General features: G+C 39.5%; 1 protein-coding gene across 1 annotated transcript in view; it reads left to right on the top strand.

Annotated features, from left to right (window-relative positions):
- The window catches only part of grin3a (glutamate receptor, ionotropic, N-methyl-D-aspartate 3A), a 48,111-nt gene that overhangs the window by 14,391 nt on the left and 9,395 nt on the right, over positions 1-24,325 (top strand). Inside the window, exons 3-9 of the mRNA XM_034229296.1 lie at positions 10,788-11,457; positions 12,386-12,769; positions 13,685-13,830; positions 16,889-17,004; positions 17,637-17,788; positions 22,766-22,927; positions 23,138-23,208. Coding sequence (XP_034085187.1) covers positions 10,788-11,457; positions 12,386-12,769; positions 13,685-13,830; positions 16,889-17,004; positions 17,637-17,788; positions 22,766-22,927; positions 23,138-23,208 — 1,701 coding nt within the window. The remainder of the gene's footprint in view (positions 1-10,787; positions 11,458-12,385; positions 12,770-13,684; positions 13,831-16,888; positions 17,005-17,636; positions 17,789-22,765; positions 22,928-23,137; positions 23,209-24,325) is intronic.

Raw genomic sequence — 24,325 nt, 5'->3', positions numbered from 1 at the left:
TAAAGCGTGCGCACGAGTTAATAAAGCGTGGCCTCGTTTTATTTAAATTGAGGGATTCCTGTCCGTGACTAACAGTATCTGTTTTATAGAAGGAAAACCTCCTTCACTTTATGAAATCTCTGCAGCACCAGTGGCTACGAAGCAGGATTTGCTATTTACACTATTCATTCATGAAGTATGACGCTGCGCTGTCAGCCCGCGTCTCCATGTTTGTGATTGGTCAAATGTTGCTAACCCCGTCCCTTTCACGTGAACGCGCTCTCACCCGGACAGAGAAACCCTGGTTGATTTTACTGAGTTGATAACCAGCTTCGTAGGACCGCTTAGCGACATCGCGTTTGTTAGGGTTAGTTAAGCCGGGTAAATCAAACATATCCAGGGTCTGTTGAACTGGCTTCGTCGTACAGGGCACTGGAGGCAGTAACGTGTAACTCAGCAGAAGCGTGGCCTCAATTTAAATAAAACGAGGAGGTATCTCGAAGGTATCTCGTGCGAACGAGAAAGTAAAACGTGGCCACGTTTTATTTATCTTTCTCTCTATATGAACCCTCCAGGGCTCCGTACAATTATCAATGTATGTATGGATTTGTTTTCCTGCCTACCTACGTGATCAGCTAGTGAACCCTAATATGTGTTTCAACGACCCACACATTGTAAAGTGTTGTCCTACACCCTTCAAAAGCCCACTGCCATTCTCAGTAATTTTTTACATTTCTGTCGCAGTGAGGGGACTGCCTGTGGTTTGTTGTGAGAGCTGACCTGGAGGAAGTGTTGTCAATTGTGTTGAAGCCAGAAAGCAGATGACAGATGAGCAACAGGGAAGCTTTAGCAGTTCTCAAGCTGGGCATTGAAACCCTCAGGGAATCTATTGCATGATGATTATTGACTTATGGTGGCAGCAGAGTTGCTGGCCAAGCAAAAAGGAAAATTCACAAGGGGAAATAGCTAATGAAATATAGAGGTGTTTGTCATCAGATAAGTGTTTGTAGAGGATTATGGCAGATGAGCCATTGTGGAAATCACCGGCAAATGTTAAACCACTTCCTTTATTACCAAGCAAGTAAAGAGCCAGATGTTGTTGGTAGGAAAACACTATTCCAAACTTTATTGGTGATACAATTCAAGTATCACAATCTTAATTGCAACTAAACAGATTAAACAAGCTAAATAAGATAAGTAGTTTCAAAATAATTAAAATGTTAAAAGGTTCTGGATCAAACCCTAATTCATTTCAACAGATCCACATCTGATGGATGAAAAAGAGCAAAAATATGAATGCCTATACATTTGACCAGAAAGCTGTTTCCCTGATTGCTTTGTGATAAAACAGGGGAGAAGATATCAGACATAATCCTGGATGGTGAATTCATAATGCATGAGGGAGATATTTGGGAATTTAAAATACTAACGGTGTCAAATGAGGTGAAATACACTGAACAAAAATATAAATGCAACACTTTTGTTTTTGCTCCCATTTTTCATGAGATGAACTCAAAGATCTAAAACATTTTCTATATACACAAAATAACCATTTATCTAAAATATTGTTCACAAATCTGAACAAATCTGTGATAGTGAGCACTTCTCCTTTGCCGAGATAATCCATCCCACCTCACAGGTGTGGCATATCAAGATGCTGATTAGACAGCATGATTATTGCACAGGTGTGCCTTAGGCTGGCCACAATGAAAGGCCACTCTAAAATGTTCAGTTTTATCACACAGCACAATGCCACAGATGTCGCAAGTTTTGAGGGAGCGTGCAATTGGCATGCTGACAGCAGGAATGTCCACCAGAGCTGTTGCCCGTGAATTGAATGTTCATTTCTCTACCTTAAGCCGTCTCCAAAGGCGTTTCAGAGAATTTGGCAGTACATCCAACCGGCCTCACAACCGCAGACCACGTGTCAGAGTCCTGCATCGGGTCGGGTACCCGCGGGTACCCGACGGGTGACCCGCAAAAAAGGTGATTCGCGGGTGGTATTTTTTCAAACGCTTTTTTCCGGGTTCGGTTCTGGGTAAAACAAAGATGATGCGGGTCGGGTCGCGGGTATTGCATAATAAATATATTAAAATAATAATAATTTAGTTTAATGTTTAAATCCTCAGACCTCTCCCCCGCGGGACTGCGCATAATCGTAACCTCTGCAGCGCATCAATCTGCTGCTGTGTAAATTCTCCACATTCGAAATGGCTGAGGTGAAGCTCTCTAGCAGAGAATACAGCAATTTCAATAACACTTCCTCAAGAGCGAAATCCAACGTCTGGGAGGCTTTTGGTGTAATCCTGGAGAAAATAACCAACATCCCACGCTTTTTGAGACAAATATATGCAACTGCGTGTGTTAATAATTGCACGTTTTCACTGCTCATATGCTATGCGGGTTCGGGTCGGGTTGCGGATCTTGTGCCGACGGGTCGGGTCGGGTTGCGAAACTAATTAGCAATATGTGCGGGTAACGGGGCGAGTTCGGTATTGTACGTCGCGGGTGCGAGGCGGCAGCGGGTCTTGAAAATCAGACCCGTGCAGGACTCTGCCACGTGTAACCACACCAGCCCAGGACCTCCACATCCAGCATGTTCACCTCCAAGATCGTCTGAGACCAGCCACTCGGACAGCTGCTGCAACAATCGGTTTGCATAACCAAAGAATTTCTGCACAAACTGTCAGAAACCGTCTCAGGGAAGCTCATCTGCATGTTCGTCGTCCTCATCGGGGTCTCGAAGAGGAGTGGACCAACATTCTACAGGCCACAATCAACAACCTGATCAACTCTATGCGAAGGAGATGTGTTGCACTGCGTGAGGCAAATGGTGGTCACACCAGATACTGACTGGTTTTCGGACCCCCCCCAGACCCCCTCAATAAAGCAAAACTGCACGTTTCAGAGTGGCCTTTTATTGTGGCCAGCCTAAGGCACACCTGTGCAATAATCATGCTGTCTAATCAGCATCTTGATATGCCACACCTGTGAGGTGGGATGGATTATCTCGGCAAAGGAGAAGTGCTCACTATCACAGATTTTTTCAGATATGTGAACAATATTTGAGAGAAATTGTTATTTTGTGTATATAGAAAATGTTTTAGATCTTTGAGTTCATCTCATGAAAAATGGGAGCAAAAACAAAAGTGTTGCATTTATATTTTTGTTCAGTGTAGGTGTGTGATCTTCAATAATCAAATACTTTGGATGTGTCCCTAATGGCATTCAATATAATTCAAAATGCATTTCACTGTTAATGCGAAACAATTGTGATATGTAATAACTCACATTTTAGTTAATGACATAAGATTGATATGCATGTGTGTGTATGTGAAAATGCATCAAGGATGCAGAATGCAGAATTTGGAATTGTTATGTAATGTGTTGCAAAGTGTTTAGAGATTGGATTCCCAATTGAAATGGTTTAAAAATAATTTTACTAATTCCTTATATTTATGTACTAATTATGCTGGTTTAAATAATGTTTTCATGAATGAAATATTCAACAAAACGAATGAATAATGTTAAATATATGTATTATACATGAAATAATATAGGCATTCCATTACGAGAAAACATATGATTAAATATTCTTTATTTCAAAGAGGGTTAATTAGTCGTCACTGGCTTTTCTGTTTCCCTCATCTATTTAGTTTTAGTACTTTGTTGTTTTCTGTAAATTATTCATGCTCTCCAGGGCCCAGGAGTTCAAAACTTTTAATCTCAATCAGATCCGATCAGATTTTGAAATCCCATTTTTTGTGATCCAGGATCAGACAAGTCGGCCAAATGTTGTCCCTGGAGTTCAAATCAATTCAGGATAGGATCACCCTGATCCAGATTACGACTTTTCAAGATGACTCGATCCTGAATATCAGTGCTTTAATCCTACCGAGCGCCATCTAGTGGATATGAAAAATACTACAAGGAAGACAAGAGACCACATTGCAGAGACATCTATAATGTCTAATTATATTTTTTTATTTGAAAGGTGATGACAGATGATGGACTTTTGTTTTGTTGAAGATATTTTTACTTTAATCTAAATTACATTTGTGATTGACAATCTTTGCTGTGATACTTTTATGAGCATAAACATTTATGTCATCGACATTTGGTTGAAAACAAAATAGGCCCCCACAAACGTGAGCAAAAATGGAAAAAATACAATGTATTTCCCATGAAGGCTAAAAATTGTGTATTATTTCAGTTAACAAACTTTGCCATCTAATTTAAATTGAAACATATTTTAAAATAAATTGTACAGTACATTTTGGTCTGGTAATCCACTGGAAATCCACCCCTCTGGTGGGATCAGGATAATCCAGTTTTTTGGGATCAAATTGATCCCAATCCTGTGTTGTCAGTTTGAACTACCCGTTTTGAAGATTTGATCCAAATTAAAGCTTGGATTGGATTTCCTGATCTGCTCGGATATCAAAGTGATCCTAATCCTGTTTTTTGGTTTTTAACTCCCCAAAATCCAAATCTGATCCGACCAGATAGGGATTAAACGTTTTGAACTCCTGGGCCCAGAGGATTTCATCTAATTAGTGTTCTCCTCTAAAATGCCACCAGTTGGCCCAAATGTCCACTTGCATGCAGATTATTAATAGGCAAATCTGAAGATTGTAAAATATTAAAATCATGATATTGTTTTTGTTTCATCCAACATTAAAGTTGTAATAGTGTGATACTTTTAGCTAAAAAAACCTACTCTAGGAGACACCATCCATGTTGCCTAATCCTACCTTTTGCTAAACCCCGCCTCCCTTAGTTACCGTTGCCATGTCTCTCAAGCTTTATGTCCTTGCCTGGCACAGTTTCTAAAGGGTCTTTTAATTTCTGACAAAACATAGGTTGGAGACATTTAGTAAACAGTGAATTACTGTATTGTTTCATACTGAGGTATTGGATTCATCTATGTATGTTTGTATTCTTTTATAATTTAAAACAAAGCTGTGACATGTGAATACACTTAAACACAAACATATACAGTATATATCATCCTACATGTTGTGAAGTGTAAAGTATGATCACCACCTTTATCTAGTTAAAGGGATTAGTGGATAGGAGAATTCAAAAGGACTTAGGAGAAGAGACTTTAGAGAATCCGAATGCACTTTCACTATCCGACGTGTTTATGATGCGCCAGCGGACGTCATAAATGTGCGTCTGCTGCTGTGGGGAAACTATGGAAACCACAGTTTTCTATTCAGCGGACTACAACATGGATGTTTAATAAGAACGAGGGACTACTGTAAACTCATCTAGGGACTCTGCACCGTGCTATGATGCTGTTGCTTTATGCTTTATGAACGTGGACAACAGAGAAACATATTCTTCATGACCAAAGTTGGAATTTAAATAAAAAAAGAAAGTGAAACTTATGCTCGTCGTCGTCACCCTCTCCCTCGGGTCCACATTAATACAAATGATCCCAATACGTATGATTGTATGAACTATGAAAATATCTTAAAATCAATACAGATGTATTTATTATAAACGTTAGTCCTTAACATCTATCACTGTGTATATCACCATTCAAACATCTTTTAAAAGTTGAACAAACCCCACATAGCTCAGTAAAGACTGTGAGATGTTGACTTTATTTGATCATTTCAGTCAAAACTAACGTTCATATTTCTCTTTTTGATTATAATACTGATGAACGTTCAAAACAATGGCAACTTACCACATACGTTTTAAAATGCTTAATAAGCACCGTAACTTTCATGATATCATTTCTCGGTCATAATCGGTTGTTTCCGTGAACGGCCGAATGTTGTGTGACGGCAAATGCTGCGACTGCAAGGCATTGTGGGGCAGCATTTTCTCCTCTCCTTTCGTCAAGGGAGGTCCAGTGATTCCTAAGCTAAAGGAGGTTATAAAGGAAGTTTGAAACCTCCTTTCCTATCATCTAGAGAATTCGAACAGCATTTATCATGGCTGCCACTGAGGGACTTCCGGGTCATTTCACTCCGTTAGGAAGGTTCCTAAGCGAAATGGACTATTCGACTTCAGCCATAGTGTCCTGATGTGTCTGCCAGCTGAGCTATAAAGATGTAAACGAAACACCATAAATGTCTCCTTTGAAGTTTGCATTTCCTGAACAAATGTAAGTAAAACACTCTTAGGGAGGGAACAAGGAGAGATACTCTTGGCAGACATTTGTATGCTGGAAAATATCAGCAGTATCTACTTATTTCTGTGGAGAAAAAAATGTCAGTACTAAATGAAAAATATATTTAATGTTTTTTCAGTTTGTGTGCAATTCAAACAAAATATTTTTGGCCCCTTTTCATTTAGTGTGCTTTTTACCTTTCTAGATGGCCGGTCATTTTGCGGTAATAATACCCTGCATTCTGTTAAAGTCATTTTGAGGGTGTTTACATGCATGCTGATGTGAACAAATGCAATTGAAATCAATACAATGTTTTGATTTCATGATATGATATACTCTTTAACTGGTCTTCACCCAGTCACCCAGTGTTATGTCTGAATGTTGTTGAAAGGAGCACTTGTCCCCTAAAACGAACATTTGTATACCAATTACTCACCCTATGTTACCAATAATTCTTTAAAAAAGCTTCGTTTTTTTGGTTTGCCTCAACAGGCCACAAAGATTCAAACAATTTAGAAAAAGTGTGATTAATGGAAGTAAATGGGGTTTATAAAAAGCCTATTAAAACATCCTTTTGCAAATTCTCACAAAACTTGTGCGTTCTATCCAATATTAATAATAATAATAATACATTATATTTCTATAGCGCTTTTCTTGAACCCAAAGACGCTTTACATTATGAGGGAGGGTAGACAAACAAGGACAGGCAAAAACAAACAACAATTATTCATTTATTCAGTCATTTATTCAGTACATTACTTCCCAAACACAAGCATATTTTTCTATTTAACTTATATTAACTGTTTAACTTGTATTTCAGTCATACTGCAACTGGGGTGTCGGAGTTTGTACAGTAAATGTTTGAAAATTGGTAATAGCTGCCCCTATTTATTTACTTTAATTCATCTTGACTTTTTCTCTGTTTTCGATGTTTTCATTAACCATATAAGCATGCGAGGAGAAGCATATAAGTATTAGTTGTAAAATGTACTTAAAGATGGGGTAGGTAATTTTGTAGAAATCAGCTCGAGTGCGCTAGAATTTGAAAATACACAACCGGAGAAAATCTGCCACTTCCTTACAGAGCCCCTCCTCCAACACACACAAACGCACACATGACCAATGAGGGCACAAGATAAGTTTGTGCACAGATGCAAGGCTGACAGGCAGGTAGGCCATCCAGTTACTTTAGCCGGGCCGGCTAAAATGATTGGTCGTGCTTTTTACAGTACTACGGCTTCCACAGATGAATTTTTTTTATGGATTTTTTGTCAAAGCACTTAAGATATTCATTGCTATCGGGATGTTAAGAGCATTCCATGGAATATAACACAAAGTGTATCTCGGGCTGGTTTCTCAAACTTACCTACCTTTAATGTATTTATAAAAAACAACAACATTTGCATTGTGGGATTTATCTCAATTCATGATCTATAATAAACTATATACGTCTTTTAATCTTAATTTTGTTACAATTATGGGGACTGTCAAAATGACTCAGGTCATTTACCTTACATATGCACAGTTTGATTTACAGCTATGCATCATATGTGATTAATGCATCACAAGTCTGTAAATCTAAATTTGTTAAGTCGTGAGCAACTGTCAAAATATGTAGTAAAGTCAAAAGTACAACTGTTTCTAGAAAAGTACAAGTGCAAGCATAAAATGGAAATCCTGAAGTGCAGTTGCATCTTTAGTTGTGTTCATTTAAATGTGTAGTTACATTCCATCGCTGAAAAAAATAATTAACTTTAAACAGGAAGTGACATTTCCATTGTCATAGCTGCTTCCTGCAGACTGTGAAGGTAATGCAATGTGCATGTTCTGGTTCTCAGGTCATCTCAGGCACAGCAGTCCTGTAGATGTGTCCGTTCAATCACTGCAGTCTGATTAGAGGAATTCAGTTGTTAATTAATGAGTGGAGCCAGTCCGGATCAAGCGGGGGTGTAATGAGTACCCTGGAGTTTTGATTATGCGACTGCAGTGGCAGCCCCTCTCTGTGTTTTCGACTCACAGCTCTCTGCCTGCTTTCCACTCGGGCGTGACAGAAAATGGTCCGTGAAATCCCTTAAAAAGAGTAACATGGGAAAATCAACATGTACACCCACACATCACTTATCTGCTCAACATTTTCCTCCAAGTTTATTGTAGCATGTCATGTGTGTTACTCTATTGGGATAGAGTAGTGTTGGAGCAACCTCTGAGTGAAAAAGAGAATCTGTGAGTTTATAAGAAGCTGCTTTCTGCTGCAGGCGAAATGTGAAGCTCATCTCCCCTCGTACACTCTGCTGACATACCATGCTAGTAGTCTAAAAGGGTCTGTAACTTCACATTCCAGCAATGAAACACGCTCAAGTTGTATCGATGTCTTGACTGAACACAAAACTTTTACATTATGTGCCCTTTTACCACCATGGGACATTTAGCTTTTAGCACCCTGTGCACTGTCAGGAAGAACATGTCACTTAAATTGTGTACAAGGAGGAATAAGACGCACTCTCCAGGTATTAACAGCTACACGCTGCAGTGAAAACACCGACCTTCAGACAGACTAGTTGAGCTGTCAGGTTGAGTTAACACCCCTAAAAGACGTAGTAAAGTAGACATGGTTTTAAAAGAGGGAGTTTCACAGTGAGCAAGGTCATCATTTATGTCATTACCCTGTGAAAGCACATCCAAAAAGTGTTGTTCTTTGTACTTGCACAAGACATACACCAGAATTGTTTATTTTTTTCCAACCTTATCCATTCAATGTGTGTGTGTGTTATGATATCTGACACTCTCAGACAGCCAGTAGCATGGCTCAGTGAAAGAGATGTGGAGATCACTGAACCATGGTCTGTCTTATCCTGTCACACACACACACACACACACACACACACACACACACACACACACACACACACACACACACACACACACACACACACACACACACACACACACACACACACACACACACACACACACACTCCAGACAGCCACTGAGGCCACCTAGATAATACACCTCTCCTGTGCTGGTGTTACAACATTAAATTGGGATTTCTTTTTGTATAAACTAACCAAGGGTAAAATATAATCGTACAGTTTAAGCCTGTAAATCCCGGCTACAAAAATCCTACATAATAAGGTTTTCTTATTGGCAAATGTACAAAAAAAACTACAAGCCAGCAGAAAACCCCTTTAGCAACTGTTCGCATTTGCAGTTTTCTTGACTTTTTGGCTTTCTACATAATGTTGTATACATTGGTAAAAGACGTAGCTGCTGCTACGGGGTGCCAGCCAGGTACCAAAAAAAAAGGAAAAGAAAGCTAAGTACAGTTTTGGGTTGTTGGGATCACTTTCCTCTTTGAAGAGATTGTTTTGTTACCAGGAACATTTCAGCTTTGGTTGTTTGTTGTTTGCCTGTAATGCCACATGTATCCATGTACAAACGAGAGTCGGGAGTGTTGGAGCGTGGTGTAGTCACAGCAGGGCAAAGCCTCTCAGGGAACAGGCCGCATTGGATCGATGAATTAACAAAGCATGAGGCTTTGAAAAGTGTGTGAGAGACTGCTGTTCGCTCGCTGTTTCTTCCAAAAAACTAAAAAAGCTATTTTCTTTTTAACTACAATCTGTCTACAATTATTTTTCGTTTTAACCATGGCCATGATAGTTTATTTCATTTTAATTAAGTATCTCTTTCTCCAAATGACAATCTTTTATCTTTCTGTAGCTTTAAAGGTAAACAACTCAGGGTTAGGGTTACTCCACCTACTTGCATGTTTATAAGTGACCATATCACACCATCTTCCTTTGTAGATTATTAAGGAACTGAAAGATATTTCAAAGAACAAAGTTTGAATTTTAGGTCAACTGAGGTCAAAAAGGTGTAGATCTTGATCCTTTATGGTAAATAAAGCAGGGCTCTTGGCTCTTTTTTAAAGGCATTGACAAGTGTCAGTGTCAGACAAGTGTTTTTCCAATTATCATACTGATAATACATGTATAATACATCACATTGTGTGTATTCCATTTTATAGTTCAAAGAGAATGGTTGCAAATGGCTGAAATCAGTTGTAAACCCATTTCAGGTTGATGCCCTACAAGTTCTGTTTTTTGTTAGCAATAGAGTCATTTCAAATATGAAACTACAGTAGTTCTTTACATGTAATGCAAATTAAAACATTACACTCAGTTTATGATGTCTTTAATACTTTGTGAGAAAAAAAAAAAAAAATGTTGTAACATCAAGAGCAAAGATTATATTTACATTTACAATAGTTTTGCACTTTCGCATTTAAACAGCATGTATTTCTTTGGTAGGTTGACACAAAAATATCATAAGCCCTATTTGTTTTGGCCATTAGAGTGCAACAGCAATACAAAAGTTTCCTGTAGTGAAACTTTTGAATCCAGTCTTGCCAATTTGCCGCCTTCCAGACTTTGTTATACATATTGTATTGTGTATTTTATAGAAAGCAACATGTTTTCCAGACTTTCTATTAGTTTGGTTTGTTTTTTGAGTTACTGTCGAACTATGGTCCGAAGTTTCTCTTTACTTATACACCTGCAAGGAAACAAACACTATACTGATATACATTTACATTTAAATAACAATATTTAGTCTTGTGGCCTTTTTCTCTCCTCATCAACCTCCTTCCACCACTTTCCTTCCCCTTTGTCCGACTCCTTTCAGATTTCTATCCAACACATCATTTGAGGGCCAGACGGGTTTTATATCCAGAGACTCTTTCAGCCAGAATGTCATCTCAGAGGCCCATCACTACATCTGGTCCCTCCAGCTGGACCCTCTAGGCCAGCCAACCTGGACCCGCCTGGGACGCTGGCGCAGGGGGGAAGTTCTCATGGACCGCCGGGCCTGGCCGAGCCATCAGGGATCTGGGGGCGGAGGAGACTGGCGTCGATCTGCGCGACTGCACATGCGGGTGGTGACGCTGGTCGAGCACCCGTTTGTGTTTACCCGCGAGGTGGACAGCGATGGGATGTGTCCCGCGGGCCAGTTGTGCCTCGATCCGCTCACCAATGATTCTTCGGTTGTTAAAGGATTATTCAAGAAGCTCTCGGGACGCAATGGATCTGTCCCCACAGAATTGAAAAAGTGCTGTTATGGTTACTGCATAGACCTGCTGGAGAAGCTGGCAGAGGACATGGGCTTCACCTTCGACCTCTATATTGTAGGCGATGGGAAGTACGGTGGGTTCAAGAATGGGCGGTGGACAGGATTGGTGGGGGATCTGCTCAGTGGCGCCGCCCACCTGGCAGTGACATCTTTTAGCATTAATTCGGCCAGGAGCCAAGTCATCGACTTCACTTCACCCTTCTTCTCCACCAGCCTGGGAATTCTGGTCAGTACTCCCTCTTCCTCTCTCACCCTTTCTACAGAAACTCTCTGGCTCTCTTGCTATGACCTCTCCTCAACTCTCGCCGCTTTGTATGCTGGTGGTCAGTGTCAATATTGCGGAGTGTTATTACTGCAGGCACTACGTTATTGGATTGTAATGCTATTCCCCTATGGGGCTAGGCTGGTGAGCAAACAGCTTTGTAAGGGGATCCTATTACTACAATTACCGCAAAGTGATAGGGAAATACTCTCCCCTCTAAAGACACCGCTACAGTTGTTGATATTCTGATTTACAATCCCCCTTTTTTTCTATATATTTCTGTATTTCTAACACTTTTCCCAGTTGGATAATGACACTAATTGTTGTCCAGTTGATGTTACGCTTCTGAGGATCTAGCTTTCTTGTATTTATTTGCTATTTCCTATCTGGCCTGCTACCAATTCATTCCTTCCCTTACATTTTGTGGGACCTGTATTAGCTCCTCGCTCAAATAAGTCGAGCATCATGTAAAATAATTTACTGAATTTCTGATAAGAAACAAGCTAAACACCTTAAACCGACAGATGTGGGGTGTAACACAACAAAATATACAGATAACTCTCCAATTTCCATACTCACCTGCTTTTGGATTTCCAGTCCTAACCCCGCTATATCCTCAGGATATATAAACAAAAACACAACCCAATTCAAGTTTACTTTAAGCCTTTGAAAAAACACACATGTTCTTACTTAGATATATCAGTTGGTTGTCGGGCGCTGTACAATAGCTGCCCACTGCTCCTAGTACTAGACTCCTGGTACTAGGATGGGTTAAAAGCAGAGAACACATTTCACTGTGTGTGCTGTGTGCTCTGCATGTGTGACCATTAAAGAGGGTTTCATCCCCCCCTATTCTTCTATTCTATTCTAATCCTGTGTTCCCCATGCCCAGGTTCGTACACGCGACACAGCTGCACCCATCGGTGCCTTCATGTGGCCTCTCCATTGGTCCATGTGGCTCGGCATCTTCGTTTCACTCCACGTCACCGCTGTTTTCCTCACCCTGTATGAGTGGTTCAGCCCGTTTGGTATGACCCCACGTGGACGTAACCGCGACCGGGTCTTCTCCTTCTCCTCGGCGCTCAACGTGTGCTACGCCATTTTATTTGGGAGAACGGTGGCCATCAAGCCGCCAAAGTGCTGGACAGGCCGCCTGCTGATGAACCTCTGGGCCATCTTCTGTCTGTTCTGTCTGTCCACCTACACCGCTAACCTAGCTGCCGTCATGGTCGGGGAGAAGACCTACGAACAACTGTCAGGGATACATGACCCAAAGGTACAGAGATGTGCAACTCTACAAACAATGGATGCTTCTCAAGCTGACATTTAAAGTGTTGGGGCTGTTTCTCTCTGCGGTCCTCTCATTGGTTTAAAGTTAGAAGAAGATGATGTAAGGTTCTTCCTTGCACCAATCAGGATTGAGCAACATTGAAATCCCAATCTGATGACAATTTGGGTGGTTTAGTCACTGATATTCAAATCTAATTAAACCCATAGTCAGACTTATCTCCCCATTGCACAACCACCCCGTCCTGATGGAGCAGATTCATGTTCACCTGGAGATATTTTTTTAATTTCCTTATTTTGTCACTAATATTTCACTAGCAAGAAAAATACGTAGTCAGGGCTTTAATTCAATCAAAATACAGTTCTTCTTTTTATATGTTTTTTAATTTGTTTTGGTAAATAAAGTTCACGTTTTGGTTGCCAGAGGTTTAGAAATGTTTTGACAGAATCTTCTGTTTAAAAATAGGGTTTTGAAATTGGCTAGATTTAATTTGTTTGCTCAAGGCTGAGGCCCTTTTCTTGCAAAATGTCCCTGATCCACTTAATAAAACGGCAGACTGCAGTATTTGTTATCTTTTGAACATTTCAGAAGAGCGGTTGTTTTTAACTTTAAAACTTAAATTAGGAAATTGATTATTTAATTAAACATACTTTGTAAGGGCAAATGGGGTAAGGTAACTACATTTTTTTTGTCAACTCACCAACTCTTTGAATACCAACAGTGCAGGTATATTTAGAGTCAGAAAACAAAAGAAGTATAAGTATAAAGGACTCCTGCTGCATTCGAGAATAAAAAATGCCAACTGAAGTTTAGAGAGACAACAGACTAAAATGAAAAGTAGTACTAAAAGATTCTGACAGCATTCTAAGCGTAACATCTTGGTTAATTTTTTCTTTCCTGCAGTTGCACCATCCCTCTCAGGGATTCCGATTCGCCACAGTTAAAGAAAGCAGCGCGGAGGACTACCTCAAGAAGAGTTTTCCTGAGATGCACGAGTACATGAGAAGATACAATGTCCCGGCAACACCAGATGGCATACATAATCTCAAGTAAGACAATGTCCACACACTGCACTGTAAAAGAAAAGTCCAAATCTAAAAAAAGTAGAAATGTCATCCCCCATCACCAGCTGGCCTATCTGCATTCAGAACTCATATTCCTCCTTACCCTGCCACTGCTGTCATCTTAAGCTGCTTCGACATTCCACCGGTATCCCCGCGGAGCAAAGCAGAATAAAGTGAGGGAAGGCAGCTGAAAGCAATGCCCTGGCTGGGAAGGGCACAATTTGAATGGATGAAACAAGATTTATTGATTAGAGGGTTCAAGGGGGGAAATGTCATCTTTAGATAATTACAAGTGGGGAACAATGTCTTGTTCCCCACAATATGCCGCAGTGCAGCTTTGAATACCCTGTTCTCAGAGTTTACGACCAGAGGGACAAGGCATATCACATAATCATACAATAGACCGAAGCCTCTGTTATTGTAGTACAATGCATCTCCCATTTTACTGCATTGTGATGTTACTCCATGTGGTTACCTAACTAAATATTCATGAATTGGTTAAAATAAATGAAAAATATGTTTTTATATTGCTATGGTAACCTTTATATGTACAACCAGAAGGGCACTTGCAGACATCTGCCAAGGATGTATCCTTAAGTGAAAAATATTTTGTATCTGCATGTGTTTTTCGGATCCACTCCAAGATTTAATGGGTTTCCTTCTTGGCCCACGCTAGACCGCAAAACTGAGTTTCATAAACATCAGACCAGTATTTTTTTTTCTGCAGACAGAATGAGAAACAAACCAAACAAGTGTTTAAAGTGCTTTTATTTTTACGAGAAGCCTTACCTTTATAGTTTCTTCAAATGTACATTTGAATTGTATTGGTTGTGGGGATAATGTTGGTTTTGTCCGTCCATTCCATTCTCGTAAATATGATATCTCCGGAATTATTTGAGGTTATTCAAATGTTCCACAAATGTCCACTTTGCATTTCCCCAACAGCTGACTGCTCCACCCATCTGCACACCTGTTCCCACGTTCCCCGTTAACCCTGCTGCTACCCACTCTCCCACCTGTTTCCACTTCCTCTCATCAGTCACTTGCAAGCCTTTTGTTCCTTTCACTGTATCCACTCTCTCTGAGCCCCTGTGACAAGTTTTGGATTTTGTTTACATGCTGATGACTCATCCACCATTAGTTGTGATTTTTTCAGAATGAAAGAGGTGTTCTTGCAATTCTCTTGGTTCCCATTCTTGGAAACCATGTCCCCATTCTGAATTGACTTAATGAACATGTCCAACCAGTCATTTAAACAAACAAAAACTACTAACTACTGATTTTAAATGCCATTTTCTTAATCTCTTTCATTTTTTGTAAAGCGCTTTGAATTGCCTTGTGTTGAAAAGTGCTATATAAATAAACTTGCCTTGCCTTGCCTAACTGCAGCGTGTCCGCTGTATAAATGTGAATTTTAAGAAGTGCAATCACTGAAGCGTTAGCTGCCATTAAACTGTTTGTGTTGTTGTTGCTAGCTTATTAAAGTGACAGCGATATTAGAATTTGCTGCTTTTATTTCCTTTAATACAGTCTCTTAAAAAAAGAACACATCTGAAACAGAACAGTTTATTGTATGGTTTGTTAACCTAGGTGCTAACAGGTCTTACTTACCTTGTGATGTGAAGACTTTTCCCTGACATGCATTGCATTTAAAAAATAAATTAAATTGCTGTTTCCCACATCATTTTGTATTAAGTAAAATCCTTAAACAATAATGTGCTCTGTCACCAGTTTAGTTTTCCATTAATGTCATGCTATTGCCAATACATGATTCAGCTACTTTTACAAGCATTTCTACAGGAAGAGAATAAGGTGGACGTCATGTTTTAACCATACTGGTCGGGTAATTGGTGGATGTCAAGGTAGTTTTCTGAAAATAAAATACATAACATCAATACTGTACTATTGTGGAAAGACCAAGGATATAAGCTGCAGCTTAATTCAACCTGTAATAATGAACAGCCAGCTTTTGGGTGGAAGATAGCAGAGGATTTCCAAGTGCCGTCCTTGATAAAAAGCTAAAAAATCTTGAAAAAAGGCTTTGCAGCATTTGTGTCCCTGTAGGCTGTACCTGTCAGTAAAGGGTTGATTTGTAAAAGCCTCGCTGAGAGTCTTGTGAATTAATATCTTGCCTCAGTATAACAGACTTGGAGTGAGGAATGAGAGTATATTGGCAGAAACTGGCAGACAGGCAGTCATTGCACTAGCATAAGACCAGTTTTGGGGAACCAGAAGTTGAGAGAAGTTTGTTGAATCATTTACATCCCATTTACAGTGATTTGGTGAACTGCCCTGTGAAGATCCCAAACCCCTCAAGCAGAACACTTCATTCAAACATTATTTTTAATTTGTCGTGCTCTACTTCTCTTTTTTGTTTCCTTTCTTACCAATGATTTATTGGACACAACATAAATAACCCCCCACCAGGCTGTTTACCCATTTAACTTGACCCTATTCTTAAAATGAAAAGTTCAAGACCCTACCAAAACCATCCTTTTTTATTCTTTAAACTAACTCTGAGGTTAGAAGTGTAGCATGAGGACACAAACAGAAAATATAATACTGATAGCACAAAACAGGAGACAGATGACCAAAAATAAATAAATGAATTCAATTTTCAATCCCAGTAGGTTTTAAAGGTGAATTTTCGAGAAGCTTGTTTTAAAATGTCAATCCCAGAAGATCTAAGATGTTGCTATGGAGAGAGTTATGGCTTCTTCTGTCACCATTATGTATTTGGGAGAGTGGATACCGATGGTTCATCTGTCTTTTTTGTCTATCCAGTCATCCATCAAAAACATCTCAAATGCCACCGATCAGATCGTCATAAAACTTAAGGGTATAATTCACTCTTTTGATGGAATGACTGGATACATGCATCAAGTTTGTACCCTGAAATGTGCAACAATTAGTCCAACAAGATGCATGTGGTTTGGTTAGTAAACTATTAAAGCTCCAGGACCTTTGAACTTTCAGCTCAACAGGCACCAAAAAGTAATTTTGTTCTACACTCCCATTATATTCCCTTGCTTTGTATTTACAGGGCTGATCCTCAGAGACTGGATGCATTCATCATGGATAAAGCTCTGCTGGACTATGAGGTTTCCATAGACGCAGAATGTAAGACACTAACAGTCGGGAAACCTTTTGCAATAGAAGGTAACGTATGGCTTCTTTAAATGAGACAAATTAGGGTTAGGGTTAGACAATACTGTATGTTCCCATATTTTAAGATATAGACTGATCTGACCATAGGCATTTTCTAAAGCCCTAGATGTAAGAATATCAATCACTCGACGTTTCCACAGCAGTTAATCTTCTTGCTTTCAACAGCTTAGATCCTCTACTGTCTACTGTTAATCTCTGGGTCCATTTAGCAGGCTTCTTCCTCCCACTGTGAAGATGTTCCCATGGCGTTTGCTTCCATTACAGGCCACCACAGTCCCAGATTCCTGTGTTGTTGTTAATTACTTAATGCACCCTTAAGCCTCCAGGATACAATCCAAATCAATCAGTGTACCTCCTACCAAGGCGAGGTACTTCTGTAATGCTGGATTTGTCAAACTTCCCTGGCATGCAAACAATTCTGAGATTTATTGACAATGTAAAGCAACTGCTTTCTTTTCAAGTGAGAATTGTGAGGGTAAAAACTCTCCCTTCTTTCTGTTCAGCTGTTCTTTTTTTCGGTTGAAAGAATATAATGAGAGTGCATGGAGGTGAAGTTAACAGGATATTGCAGCTGTGACAGGGGAATAGTCACATTGTATGTTTGTGTGTGTTTCTATTGGCAGGCTATGGAATCGGTCTCCCTCAGAATTCTCCACTCACCTCCAACATCTCAGAGCTTGTTAGTCAGTACAAGTCTGATGGCTTCATGGACACGCTGCATGACAAATGGTACAAGGTTGTGCCCTGTGGAAAGCGCAGCTTTGCTGTGACTGAGGTAGGAACATAAACCCCTCTTATATACAACTACCAGCCTGGTCTCATAAACAAATGTGTCAATTACGCTTTAAGGTAAAAAAAAAATCCATTCTGTGTTCCAAGATTGGCCAAATGCAATTCTGGAACCTATCGGCAGTCATGATGATGATTACGTTTTGTATTAGCTTGTAAACTGGTTACTTGCAGTCATAGACATTTTGTCCAACACTCGACCTTACATCTCAAGTTGCTTACCAGACTCTATATATGAAGTATAATTGAACGCCACACAGAAAAGGCAATCTGAAAATATTGTATATTTATTGTCCTAAATACAATGTAAAAACAGAAAGGTTGTGAGCTGGAAAACTGAAAAAATAAGCTGAAAGACACTACAACTAAAGTACTGCAGAGCTGAGGGGAACTGGATGCATTTCTCTACACATTTTTTTTTTACCTATTACAAAAAGTAATTGAATCCTTTGTTTACATAAGAATATTGATTTGTGCAGCATTAAACTAGATCGATAGTCTTTGATATACATAGCAGGATTTAGAAAAAACCTATGATACCAACTGAAACACCACTTTTTATTTGCACCTATTCCATTGGTTAGTGAGTCTGTTTATTTATCTTTTTTTTTTTCAAAAGTGTCCATACCTTACCATTCTCCTGGCTGGTATCTCAGAATAATTTCCCTGCACTGCCTGAACAACCTCTTTATTCATTCAGAGCCCGGCCCCTAATCCTCCACATGCTAACTTTGTCTCCAAAACTCCAGTCCAATACATCCCTGGCCCTGCAGTCCATTCCCTTTTGCTATTACCGAGCACTTAGCTCTCTCAGCTGCCGTCTCTCCGCCCAGCTGTGACCCAGGAATCCCCAAAAGTGCTTCTAGCTGGTTGCCGACAGCACACTCACTATTATCAAGCATTAATTAAAACTCACTCCCAAAAAAACACATCCCTCTGCCACATTTTCATTCATTTATTTCATTAGCTAGTGTGCGTCGCAAAGGCACATAACGCCATGCTGGTTGCTCATTTACATGTTTAATTAGGATACATGCAAATAACCATATTCTCATATGAGCAGAAGTGGAACACTGCAGTACACAAACTCAGGGAACCAGTTTTTCTTCTCTGTGTGACAGCTAGACTTGCTACAGATGCTATCTACAGTTGCAGACATCTAAATTGTTCGAGGTACATTTCATTTTGCAGCATCATGCCTCCGCTGACAGCAGAAGAAACTGCTTGACCAGTATTTTATTTCACCTGCGTGACATTTAATTTGAGATACAACTATATTAGTGAGTTGCTGTATATGCACATATTATAGATAGTGTTGTAAAATAAGTTATCTAGAATATGTTATATTCAATTGAATCAACTGAGTAGCAGTTTGTCAGACTTACAATGTGCTGTCAAAATGAACACTGGAAAATATGAGAGCAAACATTCACTTGATCATATTTATAATATATATTTTTATTTCACCTTTTATTTAACAAGAACACATTCTTATCTCTGGTTAAAGCTCCTTGAGGGGAGGAGGTCAACGTATCCTCATACAAAGGATTTTATGATATCTTACAGAAAGGTAATTATTTATGAAGTCCAACATCACGAGCGATTAGTAAGCCTTCGGAACACCACTTTGTTAAGCTTAGGAAACAAGATTTGTTTCCATTGAATACAAAATAAGCCTTATTTAAAGTAGTAGATATTCTGCTCATTTTCAGATTCATATTTGCATTTGATGCCTCTACTGTAATATGTCTACATGCTTTAATGTTCAAAAAGCTCTTTATTTTTCTCATACTGCCTGTGCTGCAGCACCTCTTTTCACCCTCTGTCTGAAACCAGAGCCCAGTCTGCTCTGATTGGTTAGCTGGCCGGCTCTGTTGTGACTGGTCAACAGCTTAGAGATGTCCTCTTAGTATATCACTGCATGTGTTTGTGTGCTAGCCAATAGAAGCTAGAGTGTTCCATAGTAATGTCATTATCTTACGGCAGTAAACAAAGGAGTCATATCGATTGGTTTCAGGCAGGGGGAAGAGAGACAATCCCTCTGGAAGACACTTTGTGATTTCAGCCTTTGCAGACCATTTACATGCACAGAAACCTATACACTAAAAGAAAGGGAAACCCACCAAAAACACAAAAGGGCCTCTTTTGTATGGGATTACGTAACTAATAAGCCAAACTTGACTTCAGGTTTCACATGGGACACAAACAGCGGTCTCCAGGGTGAAGATCTGGTGTCATTGGTCCAAAACATTGACTGTAAGCAAAACATGTTTACAAAAGACATCTGCCATTTCTTACAGACAAGCATTGCATTTAATGACTAGCAGTCCAGCACAAAACCACGATAAGCAACCTCAGGCTATACAACAACAGAGCAAGAGCAACATGCAGTTAGACAAACAAGCTACAGTAGAGAACAAAATATGCAGTAAGCAGCAGGCTGGCTCAGTTTAGTCCGGCTCAGCATTTTTTTTTTTGTACTTGTATTCATTGTTATAAAAGCTACCCCTCCAGCAGAAAGCCTGTGAATCTGAAAAGATGAAAAATCTGATGGATTGGCTTCACCGACGGCAGCCAACCTCACTGGCGCTCGCCAACCTCTTTGTCGCCCCAAATAATTTGCGTAATAAAATCAATACCAATAAATGACATATTATTCATTAACGAGGGCCACACTTAACATTACGGAGACATACATTGTGATCAAAGGGATGAGAAATTATGATTTTTATGTTAGATTTTTGCAGTAAATGTATGCGGTGGACTTTCAAATTATAAGATCACTGTGAAAAATAATGGTTTTATATGGTTGCATGCAGTAAAAAGAGACAGTGTGTTGCCAAAGAAATGTAGTAGAATATGTGCTTAAATGAGCTGATCCTAGGAAGCCCATCATTGTGAGTGGGTTGGCGCACAATAACTTACACTGGAGCATTACATTAGAAAAATGTCATGTATCCTCAGTAAGCTTGTCATAATGTTAAAGGATAATACCACTGTCCTTTTTATTTGTATTCCTGACTTGAAAATGTCTTCCCCGGCCGTCAGATATCACTACTGTCTGTATTTCCTGACTTTAAATCATCAGCTCCCACTCTCCACAATGTCATTACAGCCAGCTTGCCAAGTCACAATACTGCAATGACGAATTTAATCCATCATGTATTTTATTTTGTATTTGTTACCAGCATGACTTTATAATGCAATCATTGCATCTGCTGCTGTATCAGGAGCTGCTCCATACTCAGCATTAACAAAAAGATTGATATGAGAATGTACATCTGCGGTAACTGCAACCGGCACTTAATTAAGAAAAGTGTAATATCACAATAGGAGATGCCAAACTTGTAGACTGGTCGTATATTTCCCAGAGCTTTCTCCATGGTGACACATTTAGAATGGAATGAGAGCCAATTAAGATGTGAGGGGGGGAAGTGTGATATCGCAGTGTAAGTCTTTCAGAAGTGTTTTCTTAGTATAGCAGGATTTGAGGAAAGTCACAGTGAGTTCAAATAAAACTCCTACTGTTATATCCTATTTAGTGTTACTCTCTGGAAAAGACAATGCTAATTAAGCATTGTGCACAAACTATTTAACTTGTTCCCTTCTAAGTTTCCTCACTTTTTCAACTGCATTGTGTTGTTACCTTCTGATAATGACTGAGTTGAAAGCAAAAGTTTACTTTTTTTTGGAAAAACATTTGAACAACTGCAGCTTTAGTGTTTGTGGTGTTCTACTCAAATAATGGGTATATGATTCAATACAAATGTCAATTCAGCTTTTTGTTTGTGCAAGATGTTTTTAATGGGATTTTTTAAAAGAATGGGAGCCGATGACTTCTAGTTGCTGGTGAAACAGCTTAGGGATTTTTAACTATCTTGAATACATCACCCGGTTCAGACATACAAAATATAATTACAGTAGTATTATCATGAGCTCGAGAATCATTTTTCTCATACACAATCCAAAGGCAAATGTCACACCTATTACTGAAAACAACATGTGCTTATTTAAGATAAGGATGCCAAAACACATGCTGTATGTCAGTATTTTTCTGAAATTACTTTTTTATTACAATAAATAAAAGATATTCACTTTATGTCAAATGTTTTATTTTGTGTTTTTACCACAATGCAGCAAAAACATAAGGGCTGGATATTCTTTATTCAGTGAAGTACCAGTACAGGGTTAACATTTTTTTTTTTTACAAGAAACAGTCCTGCATTCAAAATCGTGTTCAAGTAGAAGTTAAACACGTGAGCATAAAGATGTACTTTAAATACAGAAAGTAAAGATACTCTCCATGTCAAAATTGTATATGTTATATACAGTAAAGCATGCATTAATGTGTACATAACACTAATGCAGTTTGAATAAGTGTTAGCCAATTTGAATTGCTTCATTACATTACATGTTACTTGTTAGACGCTTTTATCCAAAGCGACTTACATACTCAATACTGTGGACAATCCCCACAGGAGCAATTTGGGGTTAAGTGTCTCAGGGACACAACGACATGCTGACTGCAGTGGGGTTTGAACCTGATCCGAACACCTGCGCACAACTCACTGTGCCAAACGCCGCCCATATGCCGCTGGGTAGCTTAACACATGCATTAACATATATCAGTGGATTTACATGTTGCCTTATTAATGTAAATCTGCAAAGTAACTAGTGCCAAAAGTAATTTAGATGTGGAGTACAAAGTATAAAAATGGCCTCTGAAATTAAGTGGAGTAGACAAAATTAAAGTAATTTACAACAGAAAAATGAAGGTATGGTACTTCAAAATTGTACACAAAACTGGGGTAAATGTTCCTAGTAACAGTACTGAGGGAGTTTGTATCATTTTAAGTCCCAGATTTGTGATACTTCCCAGACTTTTAAAGACAACTGTTCATAAGAAGAAACAGATTTGCACAACTGATCTCTTTTTCTGTGTCTCTATCTTTCTTCTCTCCAGACGCTGCAGATGGGAATAAAGCATTTCTCCGGTCTGTTTGTGATGCTCTGTGTGGGCGTGGTTTTGTCTCTTGTGACCACAGTAGCAGAACACATTGTGTACAAGCTGGTGATCCCGAGGGTCAAGGAGCCACGCTTCAGATACTGGCTGCACACGAGCCAGGTACTACACACACACACACATTTAGAACAAAGTGAAGCACCCTTTGGATCATTACTAAGTAAATAACCATGAGTCTGATTATTTAAGTGAGTGAATGAAAGTAGCCGTAATAGAATGTCAATGTACTCCACTTTTCTACTTTTGCACACACTGCATGTCATATTCCGATTAAACATCAGAATAATAGCTGATGTGTTTCTTGTTTTCCAGAGATTACACCGAGCCCTTAATTCAGTCTTCAACGATGACCAACTGCCGACTGTAACCAAGCCTGATAAGAGGTACTGTCCCCGCCATTGCAGGAATCAATACAATTTCATTTTTATCAAATAAATCCAGCAGACTGTAATGTAATGTTTTTTTTAAAATAATTTGAGGTCAATCATATTCCTAAGGGATTGAACTCAATATGAACCAAGCCCAGTTTCGATTGCTATCTTTTATGACCCATTTAGTGCACTTTCTTTTGACTTGGGAATTTGGCTTGTTCAAAATCTTACAGCAAGTATACAACAGAAACAAGCGCGCCACTAGCTTAACACAGCTCTAACATTTTAAGAATCCTATCAAGTAAAATGTTACATTTGCATGTCTTCTAGTTGCTTTATAAAGACGCAAATGAAAATGCACACAGTCCCTATTCAGAAACCATTCCTTTCAATGAGCCGTCATGCCTTCCTAAAGTTAATGTCACAATTACACACTTATAGGTAAATAGTGGAGTAGCAATGTTGTAACAGGACAGCCAGAAAACCCTGACCAATCCTTACATTACATTGCATTTAGCTGACGCTTTTATCCAAAGCGACTTACAATAAGTACATTCGACCAGGAAGACACAACCTTGAAGAAAACAGAATCATATAAGTACATCAGGTTTCATAGAGCCAAACATTTCAAGTGCTACTCAACTGGCTATAGATAAGCCAGTCCTTTATTAGTATATAAGTGCTCTGTTAGCAGTTCTTTGTTAGTAATTATATCGCTCGAGGTGGAGTCGAAAGAGATGAGTTTTCAGTCTGCGCCGGAAGATGTGCAGGCTTTCTGCTGTCCTGATGTCAATGGGGAGCTCATTCCACCATTTTAGAGCCAGGACAGCAAACCCACGTGTTTTTGCTGATGGGAACTTGGGTCCCCCTCGCAGCGAGGGCGCAGCGAGCCGTTTGGTTGATGCAGAGCGTAGTGCACGCGCTGGGGTGTACGGTTTAACCATGTCCTAGATGTACGAAGGGCCAGATCCATTGGCAGCATGGTACGCAAGTACCAGTGTCTTGAAGTGGATTCTAGCAGTTACCGGAAGCCAGTGAAGGGAGCGGAGGAGCGGAGTGGTGTGGGAAAATTTAGGAAGGTTGAAGACCAGGCGAGCCGCTGCATTCTGGGTGAGCTGCAGAGGTCGGA

The sequence above is a fragment of the Gymnodraco acuticeps genome, unplaced genomic scaffold, assembly GCF_902827175.1.
Source record: "Gymnodraco acuticeps unplaced genomic scaffold, fGymAcu1.1, whole genome shotgun sequence".
NCBI classification, from domain to species: Eukaryota; Metazoa; Chordata; class Actinopteri; order Perciformes; family Bathydraconidae; genus Gymnodraco; species Gymnodraco acuticeps.
Note: the sequence above shows the minus strand (reverse complement) of the source record. Positions and strands in the feature narration are given on the sequence as shown.